Source organism: Muscardinus avellanarius, assembly GCF_963383645.1.
Source record: "Muscardinus avellanarius genome assembly, chromosome: 6".
NCBI lineage: Eukaryota > Metazoa > Chordata > Mammalia > Rodentia > Gliridae > Muscardinus > Muscardinus avellanarius.
The window spans coordinates 69,025,842-69,041,175 of record NC_137791.1 but is presented as its reverse complement, the minus strand read 5'-3'; the positions used below and the strand labels follow the sequence as shown (position 1 = coordinate 69,041,175).

The following is a 15,334-nucleotide window of genomic DNA, read 5'->3' as shown; positions in this document are numbered from 1 at the left end:
GTCTTTCTTGGTAGGCCTAATCAAATTTGAGGATCATGTCTCTCGGAAGCCACAGGTCTCTCCCTATTCCCACCCACACATCCATTAGCCCTGAGACTCTAGCAGCTGGGAAGCTCAGGGTGCAGGGAGCCTGGCTTTAAGGATGTGTGACACTAGAACTTGAACTAGACTTCATTCTCTGCAATCTTAAGCAGAGATGACAAAATACAACTAGGAAAACACAGTACAAAGTACCAAGTTTAAGAAATTATTAAACTTCATGTTTGCTTTTTCCTTCCCTGAAGAACTGACTTAAAATTTAATTTGTGGTAAATAGTAGGTATTTATTGGAAATGAAAAAAATACTTAGGTACCTGTACTATTGCATTTAATCATGTATTGTAATTGTGTTACTCTACCTTTTTGCATCAGACAGATATACAATGAACATTCAGATATCACAGATTGCACACTAGATAGGAATTCTTCAGGCCTTTTACATAACCACCAAAAACAGATATTGGATTCTGCAATATAGTACAAAAGTCCACAATCAATCCAGTCTTAGCCAGTATCTTCAATTTACTTCTGTTGCTGTACAAATAATTGGCCATTACTAGGGCTTACAAGTTAATAACAGGACAAAAAATATACATTGCACTGACACAAAAAGTCAGCTGTGTTAATAGTCATGCAACAAGTAACCAAACTTGCTGAAATTAAAAATACTCTCTAAAAACAGTTTTAACAGCATAAATATTTTATACACAGTTCATTTACCAAAACAAAATGTATTTAAATGATACAAAGCAAAAATAAGTTTCTACCAACTTTATACATAAGAAAGTGCAAAATAACTTATCTAGAGTGTTTTGCTATTATCCAGACGGATGGCTGCTATGGGCAGCTGTTCTCTTCTTCAAAAGCATGACGTTACACTCGCACACTACACACAGAGGTTAGAGTACGTGGATGAGGGAGGGGGGTGGGTGGCAGGATGGGCGAACAAATCAACTACGAAGATCAGGCAGGAGCCATGTGAGGTACTCAGAGAAAGAATGCAGACCACACACAGGTGGGTGGACATGTCGAGAACGTATGTTGGTAAAAAGATTTACATGGAACATAGAACGATACCCAGAGAAACAATTAATTTATGTACGTGAGCGTACTTGTGTGAGTGATTCTGTGATTTTTGCATCAGAAGCAAAAAGAAAAGAAACCCGATGAGCTAGACAGTTGCCCACAGCACCAGCTGCCAGACGAAATACTACCATGAGGGTTTTGGTTTCCACCTTCTAGTTATGGAAGTTGTGTTGGAAAGTTTAAAAAGTATTCATCCCACATAATTTCAGATTACATACAGGAATAACCTTTAAGTAACTACACACACATTCCTATATTCAAGTCTTTAAAGGACACCTCTGCCATTGGATATGGGGTGAACATGGTTCATGGACGAAAGGAGGACGCTTCTTTTAAAAGTGTAGAATAACACTGCTACAATGCATCCAGAGGGCAGACAGGGCAACCCCACCACCACGTGACAGCACGATTTCTGCAACTGGTGAACATCAGCATCGTTTATTAAAGTTGGAGCAAGATGGAGATGGGCAGGGTGAGGAGTGAGACACAAAGAGGAAAACAACACAACTTCTCTTCAAGTGAAATTATTAATGCCAATAATCCTTTTTATTAACAAGTATATTTGAACTTTTAGAAATGGAAGTGTCTTAATCAGTTTTGATATGTAATCATAAATAGACTGTAGGCTCAAACCTAGGTAAATAAAGATTTAAATTTAGTAAGCATAAGGCACTAAAGCAGCCTTTATATTTTCTCTTGGAGACCTAGTTATCAGGAAGAACAAATTTGTTCTTAAGCTGGTTTCAGCCCATTAGGTACAAGATCACTATTGTACCAAATGCCTATTTTTTAATGCATGTACATATAATGTGCATTTTTAGTGCATAAGTGTGCCTGTTACCAGGGCCTGAAGATGAAAAGTTGGGAAAGCCAAAGCCACTGTCCTTCGTACCTTGCCTCCATGAAGGCCCGAAGGCCTCTCTGTCCTTCCTTTTTGGGGCCATTAATGATACTACATTTTCCAAATCACAGGGCTTTTTGAATTGTTCATAATATTATCACTAAGTATCTGAAAATGTTAAAATCTAGATTAATCGATTTGACTTTATATATATATTTATATTTATGTACATAACACACATTTTTAAAAAATCCCACCACCAAAGCCTTTTCTTCTGTAAACTAGACTTCTCTCTTAGCCCCCACCAGCTTTAATCCCCCTGGATTTGTGTGTTCTGTATCCAACTAGTAGAACAAATTAAATAACTGAATATTAAAATACTATAATTATATTCATAGCAAAAACAAAAAAATAGACATTGATACAGTATAAATCTCACTGTTTTCAGGTAGATGGCATTAAATGGTAAAGGTTAATTTTAAGCAGTTCTGACATGATCCAGTTTTACAACAAGGTTTAAATGTTAATTCTGTACACTTTCTTTTTTTTAACCCTTTTTTGAAAATAAGCTATAGTAGGACATTAGTATCACCGATGACACATACTTATTATGTTCTATGCAAGAGAAGCTAATTTGGGGTTACATGCAAATATATTTTCATTAGTTGAGGCAGGGCTGTTCCCTGCACTTCATGGGTCACCTGACCACCTTTACGCAATACTAAGAAGACAGGCTTTGACCAAAGAGCAGTCCACATTTAAGTTTACAAGGGGCCTTGACACGTCAGAACAACACTGAGGTGGTGCAGAGCCAGGTGCAAGACGCCCAGATATTTCCAGGTCTTCTCACGTCACAGCTGGACTTCTATTCTCCCACACTGTTTCCTAAAGAAGGTCCATATTATTTTGGTTATTAGCCTAGTTAAGTGGAGATACTGTGGGCAACTTGAAAGAAATAACATCAGGCACATGGGCTGGATTTGAAAAGAAAAAAAAGACCACAGATAATGTCTTTGAGGATTTAAAAAACATATTTATAATTAGTTGATAAGTGAGATATGTTAGACAAACCATAAGTAGTTCATCGAGTTAGTGGTTTAGTTTGACGTCTCATGTTACAGGCAGTTAGGTCCTTATTTAGAAAAAAAGGCCTTTATACCTATTTACAATATACAGTTACTTGCAAAGAAGTCAGATTTACAACCATTGTCTAAAAGCCTTTTTGTCTTTGTTGGTTTTTCCAAATAAGGATGAAGAGCTCTATAAAAATGAGATGCAGGAAAAGACAGTTATTAAGTGATGATTTTTCTCTTGGAGACAGCTACTGTTATCGGGGAGAATCGGACACTGACAAAGTTGCTCCTAGGAACCACCTCGTATTCTTGTCGTGCTGTTCACCTGAATAGTGTCTGCCCCGTTACTGTACTCTACACCCGTTTATTCAATGATCCCTTTGAATTCAACACTTCAAACACGCGGTATGAAGAGATGTGTAAACGGAGACTGTTTCCGGTGCCTCAAGCTGTGACAGGGGAATCGGAAAGGGGTCTTACAGACCATGCTTTCCAATTGGCTTGTGTGATCTTCAACAATTTCGAGGCCCATCTTCTGAACCCCGCTCATGCTGTAAGTTATAGTAACAGTTCTGACACACACGCACTGGCGATGAGATTTTCAAGCGTTTGATTTCTGACTGGAATCGACTGCACCTAAAGGAAAGGAAAAACCAACTAATTTTAGGTTCTCTCCGTGCATGGTAACTGGGACAGAAACAATAACTTAAACAGTGAATGGAAAGCTTGTAGTGTGATGCCAGGTTGATACTAAAGGTCATAATGTTTCGAGTTCACGTGGTTGACAAAAGGGATGCTGCATTATTTGGTTTAGCCTAAAAAGAAAAGGAATAAGACAGGGAAGGCATTTTTTTTTTTTCCATTGGAGAAGATTAGAAAACTGAAAACAGAAAACAGAATTAAGATTCTCCTACCTGATGAAGCCATGGGTCTGAACAGCTATGCGGAGGCTAGCTACCTATTCTCCTGGCGTGTGCACTGGGAGGTACGTAATGCCTTCACAGGCAACTTCAACTTTTTTTCCCTTGGAAATTATTATGTTCCACGCCCATGTTACTTATTTATATATTCTAATCATATCTATTTTGCTGACACATATTAATCATAGGCATTAATGTATTCACTGTGATATTTGTAGACATAGAATATGGCAGACATTGCTCGTTTCCATCCACCCTTCTACTTTCCCCCCAACTCCCCCTGGGCCCCTTCCCACCCTCTTCCTCATAATCACTCTGTTTACAGGTTAACTTTTTGTTTGTTTGTTTGTTTTAGTTTCTGCATATGAGAGGAGATATGATACTTGTTTTATTGTCTGGCTTAATAGCTTCAATGATGATATCCAATTCCATCCAGGTTGCTCCAAATGACAGAATTTTTCTTTTTAGCTGAAAAATCCTCCATTGTGCATAGCATATTTTCTGTATCTATTCATCTGCTGATTGATATGCAAGCTAATTCCATATCTTAGCTATTGTGAATAGTGCCATAATAGTGAACATGGGCATGCAGGTGTCTCTTTTGTATGTAGACTTCATTTCCTTTGAATGTGCCTGGGAGTGGAATAGCTGGATCATATGATAGCTCTGATTTAGTTTTTTGAGGAACCTTCACACTCTTTTCCATACTGGCTACACTAATTTACATCCCTATCAGCAATGGATAAGAGCTTCTTTTTCTCCATGGCTTCCCAGCATGCATATATATTCAATAATAGCCATTCTAGCCGGGTTGAGATGTAGCTCATTATAGTTTTAATTTGCACTTCCCTGATGGTTAGTCATATTGAGCATTTTTTTTTTTTCAAATTTTACTTGCTGTATTTAGCTATTCAGGGATTTTGGCTTCAATATGAATTTTAGGATTGTTCATTTTAGTGCTGTGGAAAATGTCATTGGTGGTTTGATTAGGAATGCATTGAATCTGTAGACCTTTGGGCAGTATGAACATTTTAACAATTCCTTTATGTGTGTGTGTGTGTGTGTGTGTGTGTGTGTGTGTGTGTGTGTGTGTTGTGTGTGAAACTAGGGATTGAACTGAGGGGCATTCTATTTCCAAGCTGCACTCCCACCTCTATTTATTTTTATTTTTTATTTTTATTTTATTTTTTATTTTTAAAACATTATTTATTTTGAAACCGTCTCACCTCACTAAGTAGCTGAGGCTGTCCTCTTCCTGTCTCAGCCTCCCAAGTACTGGAAGTACAAGTGTGCACCACCATGCCCAGCAAAAATATTAAATCTTCCAATCCACTAAAATGAAAGGTTTTTCCACTTTGCAGTGTCTTCAATCTCTTTAGTGTCTTATAATTTTTTCTGTAGAGGTCTCTTCACTTCCCTAGTTAAATTTATTCCTAATAATTATTTTCGTGTGTGGTACTACAGATTGAACCCAGTGACATTCTACCTCTGAGTTATATCCTCAGAACTTTTTTATTTTGAAACAGGGTCTAAGTTGCTGAGGGCCTCACTAAATTGCTGAGGCCAGCCCTGAACCTGTAGCCTTCCTGTCTCAGCCCCCCAAGTGCTAGAATGATAACATATGCTATCATGTTTGACTCCCTAGGTGGGTGTGTGTGTGTGTGTGTGTGTGTGTGTGTGTGTGTGTGTGTGAGTGTATCATGAATAAGACTGCTTTCATAATTTGTTTCTTGTCAAATTCATTATTGGTGAATAGAAAAGCTACTGATTTTTGTATATTGATTTTGTATCCTGCTACTTCATTGTGCTTATCAGATCTAAGTCTTTTGGTGGAGTCTTCAGGTTTCTATACAATTATAGAATTCTGGCATCTGTAAAGAACAATAATTTGACTTCTTTTTATGTTTGTATTTTTTTTATTTCTTTCTCTTTCCTACATGCTCTGGCTATAATTTGTAGTAAAATATTGAAGAGCAGTAAGAGTGGAAACTTGTCTTGTTCCTGATCTTAGAAGAAATGCTTTCAAGCTGGGCGTAGTGGCTATGCTTATAATTTCAGTACTTGGGAGGCTAAGACAGGAGGATCAACAGCTTTGCTGCCAGCCTCAGCTACTTAGTGAGGCCCTCTGCAAGTTAATGAGGTCCTGTTTCAAATAAAATAGGGTTGGGAGTAAAGCTCTGAGGTAAAATGCCCCTGGGTTCAATTCCCAGAACCACACACACACACACACACACACACACACACACACACACACACACACACACACAAGAAATGCTTTCGGTTTTCCCTCATTCAGTATTATATTTGCTTCTCATACTTTATTATGTTGAAATATTATCTTTCTATACCTAATTTGTTCAGGGCTATTACAACCCAGGGATATTTAATATTACCAAATGTTTTTCTGTATCTATATTGAGATGACTATGTATCTATATCTATATATATTATATATATTCACATATACCAGGGGTGTTCTATCTCTGAGCCACACCACCAGTTCTTTTTAGTTTTTAATTTTGAAACAGGGTCTCACTAAGTTACCACATGCTGACCTTGAACCTGTAATCCTTCTTTCATAACCTCCCAAGTACTAGGGTTTACAGATATGCACCACCATACAGGCTGAGATGATAATGATCATGATTATATCCTTCATTCTATTTTTGTAATGAATCACATTTATTGATTTGGATAGACTGAATCATCCTTGGATTCCTGGAATTGAATCAACTTGATCATGGTTGGTGTCCGATTTTTTTTTTTTGAAGTGCTACTACATTTGATTTGCCAGTATTCTGTTGAGGATTTTTGCATCTATGTTCATCAAAGATCATCTATGATCTTTATTATTTCTTTCCATCTGCTAATTTTGCCCTAGTCAGATTCTGGTGATAGCGTAATACTGGCATCAGAGAATGAGTTTGGAGGGGTCCTACCCCTTTAAATCCTATGGAATACTTTCATAAGCATTGTGCTAGTTCATTTTTAAATTTATTATGGAGTCAACCTCATTACTTATTATTGTTTATTCATGTTTTTAATATCCTCTTGTTCAGTTTTGGTAGGTCATGTGTCCAGAAATGTGTCCGTTTTAGGTTTTTCAATTTGTTAATGCTTTTTTCCCCAAAATAATCCTTAATAATACTTTGCATTTCTCTGGTATCAGTTGTAAGGCCTCCTTTTCATCTCTAATTTTATTTATTTGGGCCTGTCTCTCTTTGTTTATAACAGCTTAATCGTTTGTCAATTTTATTTTTTCAAAGAACCCACTCTGTTTCATTGTTCTTTTATACTATTCTTTTAGAATCTATATCATTTCATTTATTTCTGTTCTGATCTTTATTATTTCTTTCCATCTGCTAACTTTGTTCTTGCTTTTCTAAGACCCTGAAGTGCATTGTTAGGTTGTTTATTTAAAATATCTTTTTGATGTAGGCACTCATTGCTATACAGTTATCTCTTAGTATTGCTGTTGTTGTGTTTCCATTTTCGTGTGTTTCAAGGAATGTGTATGTGTGTTCACGATGCTGAAGACTGACTCCAGGGCTGGAGGAGTGTTCTGCCACTGAGCTGCATCCTCAGCCCCTCAAGAGATTTTTCAATGGCTTTTCTAACTTCAATGATTAATAGCTCCTTAAAAAATGTGTTGTTCATTCTCCATGTATTTGTTAATTTTGAGTTTCTCTTGCTGTTAATTTGTAGTTTCCGTCCATTGTGATTAGAAAAGATATAGAGTATGATTTAAACTATATGGAATTTTTTTTTTTTTTGGTAGTACTTGACCTCTTCTCTCTCCAGGCTACACTCCCAGACCTATTTTATATTTTTTTAAATTTGGAAACAGGATCTCTTCAGCCAGCAAGGCTGACTTCAAACCTGCACGATCCTCCTTTCTCTGCCTCCCAAGTGTGGGGATTACAAGCATGTGCCACCATGCCCGGTTATACTGAATTTTTAAAGACTGTTTTCTGGCTTATGTATAATTTTTTTTTGGGGGGGGGTAGTACTGGGGATGGAACCCAGGGGCCTTCTACCTCCAGGCTACACTCCCAGGCCTATTTTATATTTTTATTTGGAAACAGGGTCTCTTAAACCAGCAGAGGCTGGCTTCGAACCTGTGCGATTCTCCTGTCTCAGCCTCCCAAGCGCGGGGATTACAAGGGTGCACCACCACGCCCGGCTTATGTATAATTTTAAAGATCATTTCATGTGCTGATAAAAAGAATGTGTATTCTTCAGTAATTAAATGAAATGTTTTGTAAATGTTAAGTCCATCTGATCAGAGTTCAATTCCGATACTTATTTTTTGGAGGGGACCTGGATGATCTGTCTACTGATGAGTGACACTGATATCCTCCACTATTAATGTATTTGAGTCTATCTCTATTGTTAGGTCTAATAGCATTTCTTTAATAAAATTGGATGCTTCAACATTAGGTACATAGGTACATAATCATTATATCTTCTTGAAGAATTGATCCCCTGATCATAATATGTTGACCTTCTTTGTCTAGTCTCACTATTTTTCTTAAAATGTATGCTGTTAGATAAAAGTACCCAATCTTGCTTCTTTTAGAATTCCATTTGCTTGGAATGCCATTTTGAATTCTTTCATTTTCAGTCTATATGTCTTTACTAGTGAGGTGAATTTCTTGTAGGCAGTGTACTGTTGGGTCTTGGCTTTTTAATACATTTAGCCAGTTGGTGTCTTTTTCTATCTATCTTTTTTGTGTTACTACTGATTGAACCCATTCAATCTCTGAACTATACCCCCAGCCCTATTTTACTTAGTTTAGTTTTTTTCTTTTTGAAAGAGCACCTTACTAGGTTGATGAGTCTCACTAAGTTGCTAAGGCTGGTCTTGAACCTGCAATCCTCCTTTCAGGCTCTAAAGTACTAGGATTATAGGAGAGCTCCACCAAGACTGGCTAGTATATATCTTCTATTTGGAAAATTAAGCCCATTTATATTTAGAGTTGTTATTGAAATGTATGGTTTATCTGTCATTTTGTTGATTTTCTTCTAGTAGATTTAAATATCATTTCTTCCTCTCATTTATTTTTGAAGTTTCATGGCTTATTGTATTGATATTTGATTCTTTTCTGCTTCTATTTAATTTACTCTTTAGTAAGATTATGATATTGTGATGGCAGTTTTCTTTCACTTCTGAACGTAGAAAGCAACTTTTGAAGGACTGGCATGGTGGTCATAAATTCCTTAAAAATTTGTTTAACTTAGAAATTATTTCTCCTTCACTTCTGAAGGATATCCTTACTGGGAATAGAAATCTTGGTTGGCCATTTCCTTTCAGGACTTGAAATATATCATTCCATGCCCTCCTGGTCTGTAAATGTGACTTGGAGCCTGCTCTTTTGACAGTTTGACTATGTTTTGTTGAGGATGCTTTCTGGTCATGACTAATTGGGGTTCTATAAGCCTCCTGTACATGGATATTCATGTGTTCCAAGATTAGAGTAGTTTTCTGCTATTATTTCATTGAATAGATTTTTATGCCTTTATTTCCTCTTATTTGGATGTATCAGTGATGCAGATAGTTGCTCATTTAATGGGATCTTCATTTAAAAAAATTTTTTTTCCTATTTCAAAAGACCTGTCTTTAAGCTCCAATATTCTTTCTTCTGCATGATTTATTCTAAGCTGTTCAACTGGGTTTTTCTACTTAAGTTACTGAGTTCTTGATTTCCAAGATCGTCCATCCCTAACATCTCTCTTTGCTAAATTTCTCATTCACACCCTGCACTATCTTACTTTGTCTGTGTTCTCTTGGATTTCATAGCTTTTAAGAATTCAATCGTTTGAATTCTTCATAAATATTCCATCCATTTTGATCTCTTGAGAATTGGTCATGAGTTACAATCTTTTGCAGATGTCATATTACCTTATTTTTTCATATTTTTTATGTTCCTATGTTGAGATTTGCATATCTGGTGAAATGGATATCTCTGCCATTTTATGGAATGGCCTTCTTAGTAAGTGGCTGCCTCCTAAATATGTTTTGATATACTGAGTTTACTTCCAGATGGGAATTGAAGTGCAGTCATGTAGCGAGTCTGGTGACAGTGCATACCATATCAGAGAGACCCTGCTTCTCTGTGAGCCACACAAGAGTGGAGACACTCTACCAGTTCAAACAGGTACGTAAACAGCAGTAGGTTGTGGGGTGCTCACTGTATGGCTTCTCTGACAATGGGAGTGGTGGTCCCTATAAGATGATGGGGTTTCCTCAGGCACTCTTGATACTGACTTCTTTGTTAGTTATAAGGGACTGACACCAGTAGTGGTGAGGAGCCTGATAAGAGTGGTGCCAGTCAGCTCTTCTAGGAGCGAGGAGGATGGAGGTAGGGCTGCCTTTCTATGGCACACACACCCAGTCTTATCAGTAGTGCATGACCAGACAAGGTACGAGTGACTGATGATAGAGACCCACGTAGGTGGTAGCAGTGATGTTGTGTTGTTCCTTTTTGCTGTTTATGTTGTCATTCCTACTCAGGAGTAGAACCTTAGACTTTTCCACCCCAATATATATCTGCAGAAATGGAGAAAGCTGGGGGTTTTCTTCCCCAATTCTTTTAGTTGTAGTTCTCACCAGGGATCGAGCAAGAGTGGGTTGTGGCTGAAGGTGGCACATTCTTGTCAGCTAAAGTGCTCATGTGAGTCAGTGAGAGCAGAAGCCAGCCAGCACAGGGAAGAGTTTCTCTACAGACCTTCTCAGGCTGTGCATCCCAGGAGCAGGGTGAGAGCTGGAGCTTCGGTGCTGCTCCAGACCACCCCAGTTCTTCCCTGAGCCAAGGGAGCAGTGGAACCAGAGTTCTTTCCTTGTTAGACACAGGCACTCATGCAGGGTGCTGGGGAAAGAGTGGCCAGAACTATAGGGCAACTGACTTCAGCCCTGGTGCAGGTATGAAGCCACAGGTAACTGGACATGCTCCTGGTGGAGGAGGAACAATGCACACCCCAGTTCTCAAAGGCAGTGTTCTCCCTGTCACAAGGCTTGTACCCCACAGTCTAGTGCTCTCAGCAGGTTCATGTTAGAGTCACTCTACTGAGTCAAGTTTGTCTCCTGAGGCAGCGACTTGCTGAGCCAGTGCAGTGGAATGTCTCTGGGGCCCCAGACTGGGAATATGTAGACCTCTAGAGCAGCCTAAATTCAGGCGATGAACAGGTCCTTTCTCAAAAGCTGGCTCTCGGCCCCTGCATCTCTGGGAGATGAAGTGAATTCCTTTTCCAAAGCCAGGCCTCTGTGCATATTTCAGGTTTCAAGCCTATATATACAGGTTGTGCGACGTTTCAATAGCTAGGACGGCCAGTGTCCAGGCTGAGTTTGCTGTGGCTCTTATATCTTCACTTTTGCAGAGGAGAGAAGCCTCCTCTGCTGTGGAGCCAGGGCGGCAGGTGCTGGGGTATTTTGTTTCTCTTGCTATGCTGAAGACCCAGGTCTCTGGATCTTAACTAAGATGCTGGTTTTCTTCTATCAGTTTCCAGTGTCTCTTGATCACTCACCTCAGTAGCAGCTACACATCAGTTGCTTCGATGCTTCTTCATGGAGGAGCAGGTGAATGCCGGTGCCTCTGTCTGGCCATCTTGTCATCAAGTGATTGCTCATTTTAAAAGACACTTTAGTCACTCAACAAGGTCCTTTGTGCTTTCAAACTCTTTCCTTTCTTTCCCTCCCTCTTGTCCCTTCCTTCTTTTTACTGGGGTTAAACCTAAGACCTCTACCACTGAGCTACACCCCCAGCACCACAACCATTTCTTAGAAATAAGTACTTTGGCTTTTGTCTGGTCCAAATGTTATCAGTTTTTTATGTTGACAGAATTCCTAGAAGTAGACTAAACTTAAGACAAGTTCATATTTTTAAAAAAGTATTGAGAGCTACTATTCCTAGAATAAAGCAAGGCATGATGCAGTTGTGACATTAAATCACTTTAGGCTTGAATTTTCACAAGCCCGAAATGGAGATTTATATTTATTACATTAATCTATTCCAGAGAATTAATTTATTTTAAAATTCCAGAGAATTAATTTATTACATTAATTTATTCCAGAGAATAAATTAGGTGCTCCAGGCATAAGGAGTCTGAAGGACTTCTTTCTGGGCTCTGCGGAAGTCTCAGGAGTTCCAACAGGTCCCCGCAGCCTCAGGGCTGTACCTTCCTGTGAGCTTCCTTCTGCAACTGCTCTATCACAACTGCCCCTTTTGGCCAGTGTTTGCAAGAGACCCTCCACCCAACACTTGAGAGGAAGGGTAATTTGGAGTAACCTACATTTAAATATTTTGAAAATTAAATACTACAAAGAACAGAAGTCTGTCAGAATACATATGGGTGTGTTATCAGCAATTACTAAGTTTCTGTTTATAAGTAGGCCCATCAAAACACAGTATATAAAAGAATCCTCTGTCAGTCTCATGAAAGTTCCCATCAGGATGCTGGCAGCAACATTCTGACTACCTTATCTTGATTCAAACTGCCCAAGAAAAATGGTTTAAGAAAATATTAATAATTGTGCCATCTTTTATAAAAGACCTATACTGCCAGACTCGTACTTGGTGCTTGACAACACTGAAACAAGCACGATCACGTCCACTCTTTCAGCACCTCAGTGAAGAGGGAATCAATACCTGCATTTTACAGAAGAAGAAACAAGCTGAGTGTGGTGGCGCACGCTTGTAAGCCCAGCATTCGGGAGGCTGAAACCGGAGGATTGCAGTTCGCGGATGGCCTCAGCTACTAAGTGAGGCCCTCCGCAACTCAGTGAGACCCTGTTTAAAAATAAAGAATAAATATAGGGCAGGGGGTGTGGCTCGGAGGTCAAATGCCCCAGACCTGCAAAAAAAAAAAAAAAAAAAAAAAAAAAAAAAAAGAAGAAGAAGAAGAAGAAACAAGCTCAGAGAGGTTCAATAATTTGCCTGAACCTTTCAACTGGTCAGTCAACTGAAAGACCTTACTTACCTTTACCCATAAACCAGTGCTGCCTACAAAGCCTCAGGAACTGCCTCAAAAAAGATGAGATGATTTGGGAATCATGTCCAGATCTAGGGTGACAGGTCACCTAAACACATATGGGGCAAAAACAGCTCCCTGCCCCAGGATACACCCTAGAATAAATTCTGAATGGATCAAAGACCTAAAAGCAAGAAGTAAAACTTCAGACCTTCTTTCCCCCTGCAGGTACTGGGGGATTGAACCCAAGGGTGCTCTACCAATGAGCTATACCCCAGCTCTTTTTATCCTTATTTTGAGACAGAGTTTCATTAAGTTGCCTGATTGAATTTGAAATCTTCCTGCCTCAGCTTCCTCTGTAGCTGGGATTATAGGTATGCACAACCATGCTTGGCAACTTTAAACTTTTAAAAGAAAATAGTTCTTTATGACCATAGGGCAGAAAAACCTAGAGACACAAAAAGCAAGAACCATCAAGATTACTAAATGCAACTACACCAACATTAAAATCTGTGTAACAGAAAACATATGCAAAGTTAAAACACAAGCCACAAATTAGCAGAAGATATATGTGGATGAGTGTGAAAGAGCTCCTCAGAAAAAGGAAGGGCGGGTGTGGGGGGAGGTGAACAAAAAGGAAAATGGGCAGTTACCCAAGAGGAATGCCAGATGCCAACAGACATACAAGATGTCCATCCTCACTAGCGCTGCAAGTTAAAACGACAAGGCACATTTCTTTAGCTATCAGATTGGCAAAGGAGAAAGGTTTGGCAATATCACGCATGACTAAGAATTTGTAAAAGCAGTGTAAATTAGCACTATTGTTTTGGAGAATCATTCAGCAATATCTAGTTAAACTCAAGACGAAGTCTATGTTCTATCAATACCATTCTATCTTCTTAAGAGAAAACCCAGCCGGGTACTAGAAGGGCACTTATAAGAAAGCACACTTTATAGCATATTTATAGTATTTGCAAAACAGAAAAACACTCTCAAACCCCTTAGCCGGCCATCATATTCATATATTGATAAAATAAAATATTCACATATTTTCATATATTTGAAAGTGAAATACCTGGCAGCAGTCAAAGTGAATAAACTAGAAGACTAGCTGAGTGGATTTTCTTAAAAAATTGAGTAAAAAGTTACAGAAGGCTATATAGAGTATATAATGTAAACTGAGAGACGATGTAAGTCTACAGAGGTAACACACACTCATAAACACATGGAGAGGAAGGGGTGTGACTGGTGAAGGTGACAAGAGCACGTAAAGCCTATCTCTACTGTTTACACACATCCAGGACTGGCGCCTCGGCAGAAATGCAAAATGTTAGCGTATTCATGTTCTGAGTCAGAGGTAACCAGGTGTTTGTGACAATTAGTTCTGCACTCTTTATGATAGAAATACTTCATTACTGTGGTAACAGAGAAACCCCTGGAAAGTGAAAAAAGGCTGACACTAGCCCCACCTCCTTTGGTGGGGACACCCTGCAGACGAGAGCCTGTGCGCAAGGCCTAACAAACAGCCTGAGCACTTCAACAGCACATGTCTTACTTCTGGCAGAAGAGCTGACCACAGTTCCTGCAGTGATGTCGCCTTTCTGTGAGAGAAAACCGCACGGAGCAGTCGGAACAGCTGTCGCCACCCTCGTCCTTCACCCAGTGGTCGGCAGCGGAACGGCCAGGCTGGTCACTGACAGACCAGCTGAAAACTCGGCCTCGGCTATCACCGACCAGGATCCGACTGTGATCCCTGCAGAGAGACAGAAGAAGGCTTCTGGTCCAGCGGTTCTGCTGTGTGTGTGTTGGGGGTGGGGCTGGGGAGGGTCATGGGGAGACCCCTCAATTTCCTCAGAGAAAATACATTTCAAATTTTGTGGAGACTTGCTGTAGCTCTGAAGAATACAGAGGGCAAAGCTTTATTTATTTTTTTAAATTTAGAATTAAAGTCCACTAGCAGGTTTCCTTGACAGATTTTGGAGGCTCTTTAAGCTACAGAGGACAACTCATACAAAATCTACTTTCCTCAAGGACTGAGCTGCATGTGTTCCCCCTGGCTTTGCAAATGGCCCAAGAGAGCCGCTGGAAAAAGCCTGACACTTACTTGGAGATGCCTAATGCGGTGACCTCCGCTGGGTGTGCGTTGTCCTTTCGAATAAAGGATGTGTGCATGGTCAACTTGTGCCTGAACACCAGCTGCCGCTCCCACCGGTACCCTGGAGCAGAGTGGAGGACACGACAGAGGAGACTGAGAGAAGAGATGTATCCACAGACGGTGGCTGCAGAGGCTAGGGTACCCCAGCAAACAACTGGAACAGCCGCTCTAGTTGCCAGCTGCTGCCACCTCAGATGAGGGAAAGTGACCCAGCTCAACCTGACCGGGGCCAGCTCAGAACACGTCTCATTGT

General features: G+C 39.6%; 1 protein-coding gene across 2 annotated transcripts in view; it reads right to left on the bottom strand.

The window, feature by feature from the left end:
* Window positions 1-3,551: 3,551 nt before the first annotated feature.
* Window positions 3,552-15,334, bottom strand: part of WDFY3 (WD repeat and FYVE domain containing 3) — a gene marked incomplete at both ends in the record, with an annotated part of 188,199 nt that continues 176,416 nt past the window's right edge. For both annotated transcript variants that reach the window (XM_080697358.1, XM_080697357.1), the window contains 3 exons: window positions 3,552-3,675; window positions 14,482-14,679; window positions 15,031-15,142. In XM_080697358.1, coding sequence (XP_080553484.1) covers window positions 3,552-3,675; window positions 14,482-14,679; window positions 15,031-15,142 — 434 coding nt within the window. The remainder of the gene's footprint in view (window positions 3,676-14,481; window positions 14,680-15,030; window positions 15,143-15,334) is intronic.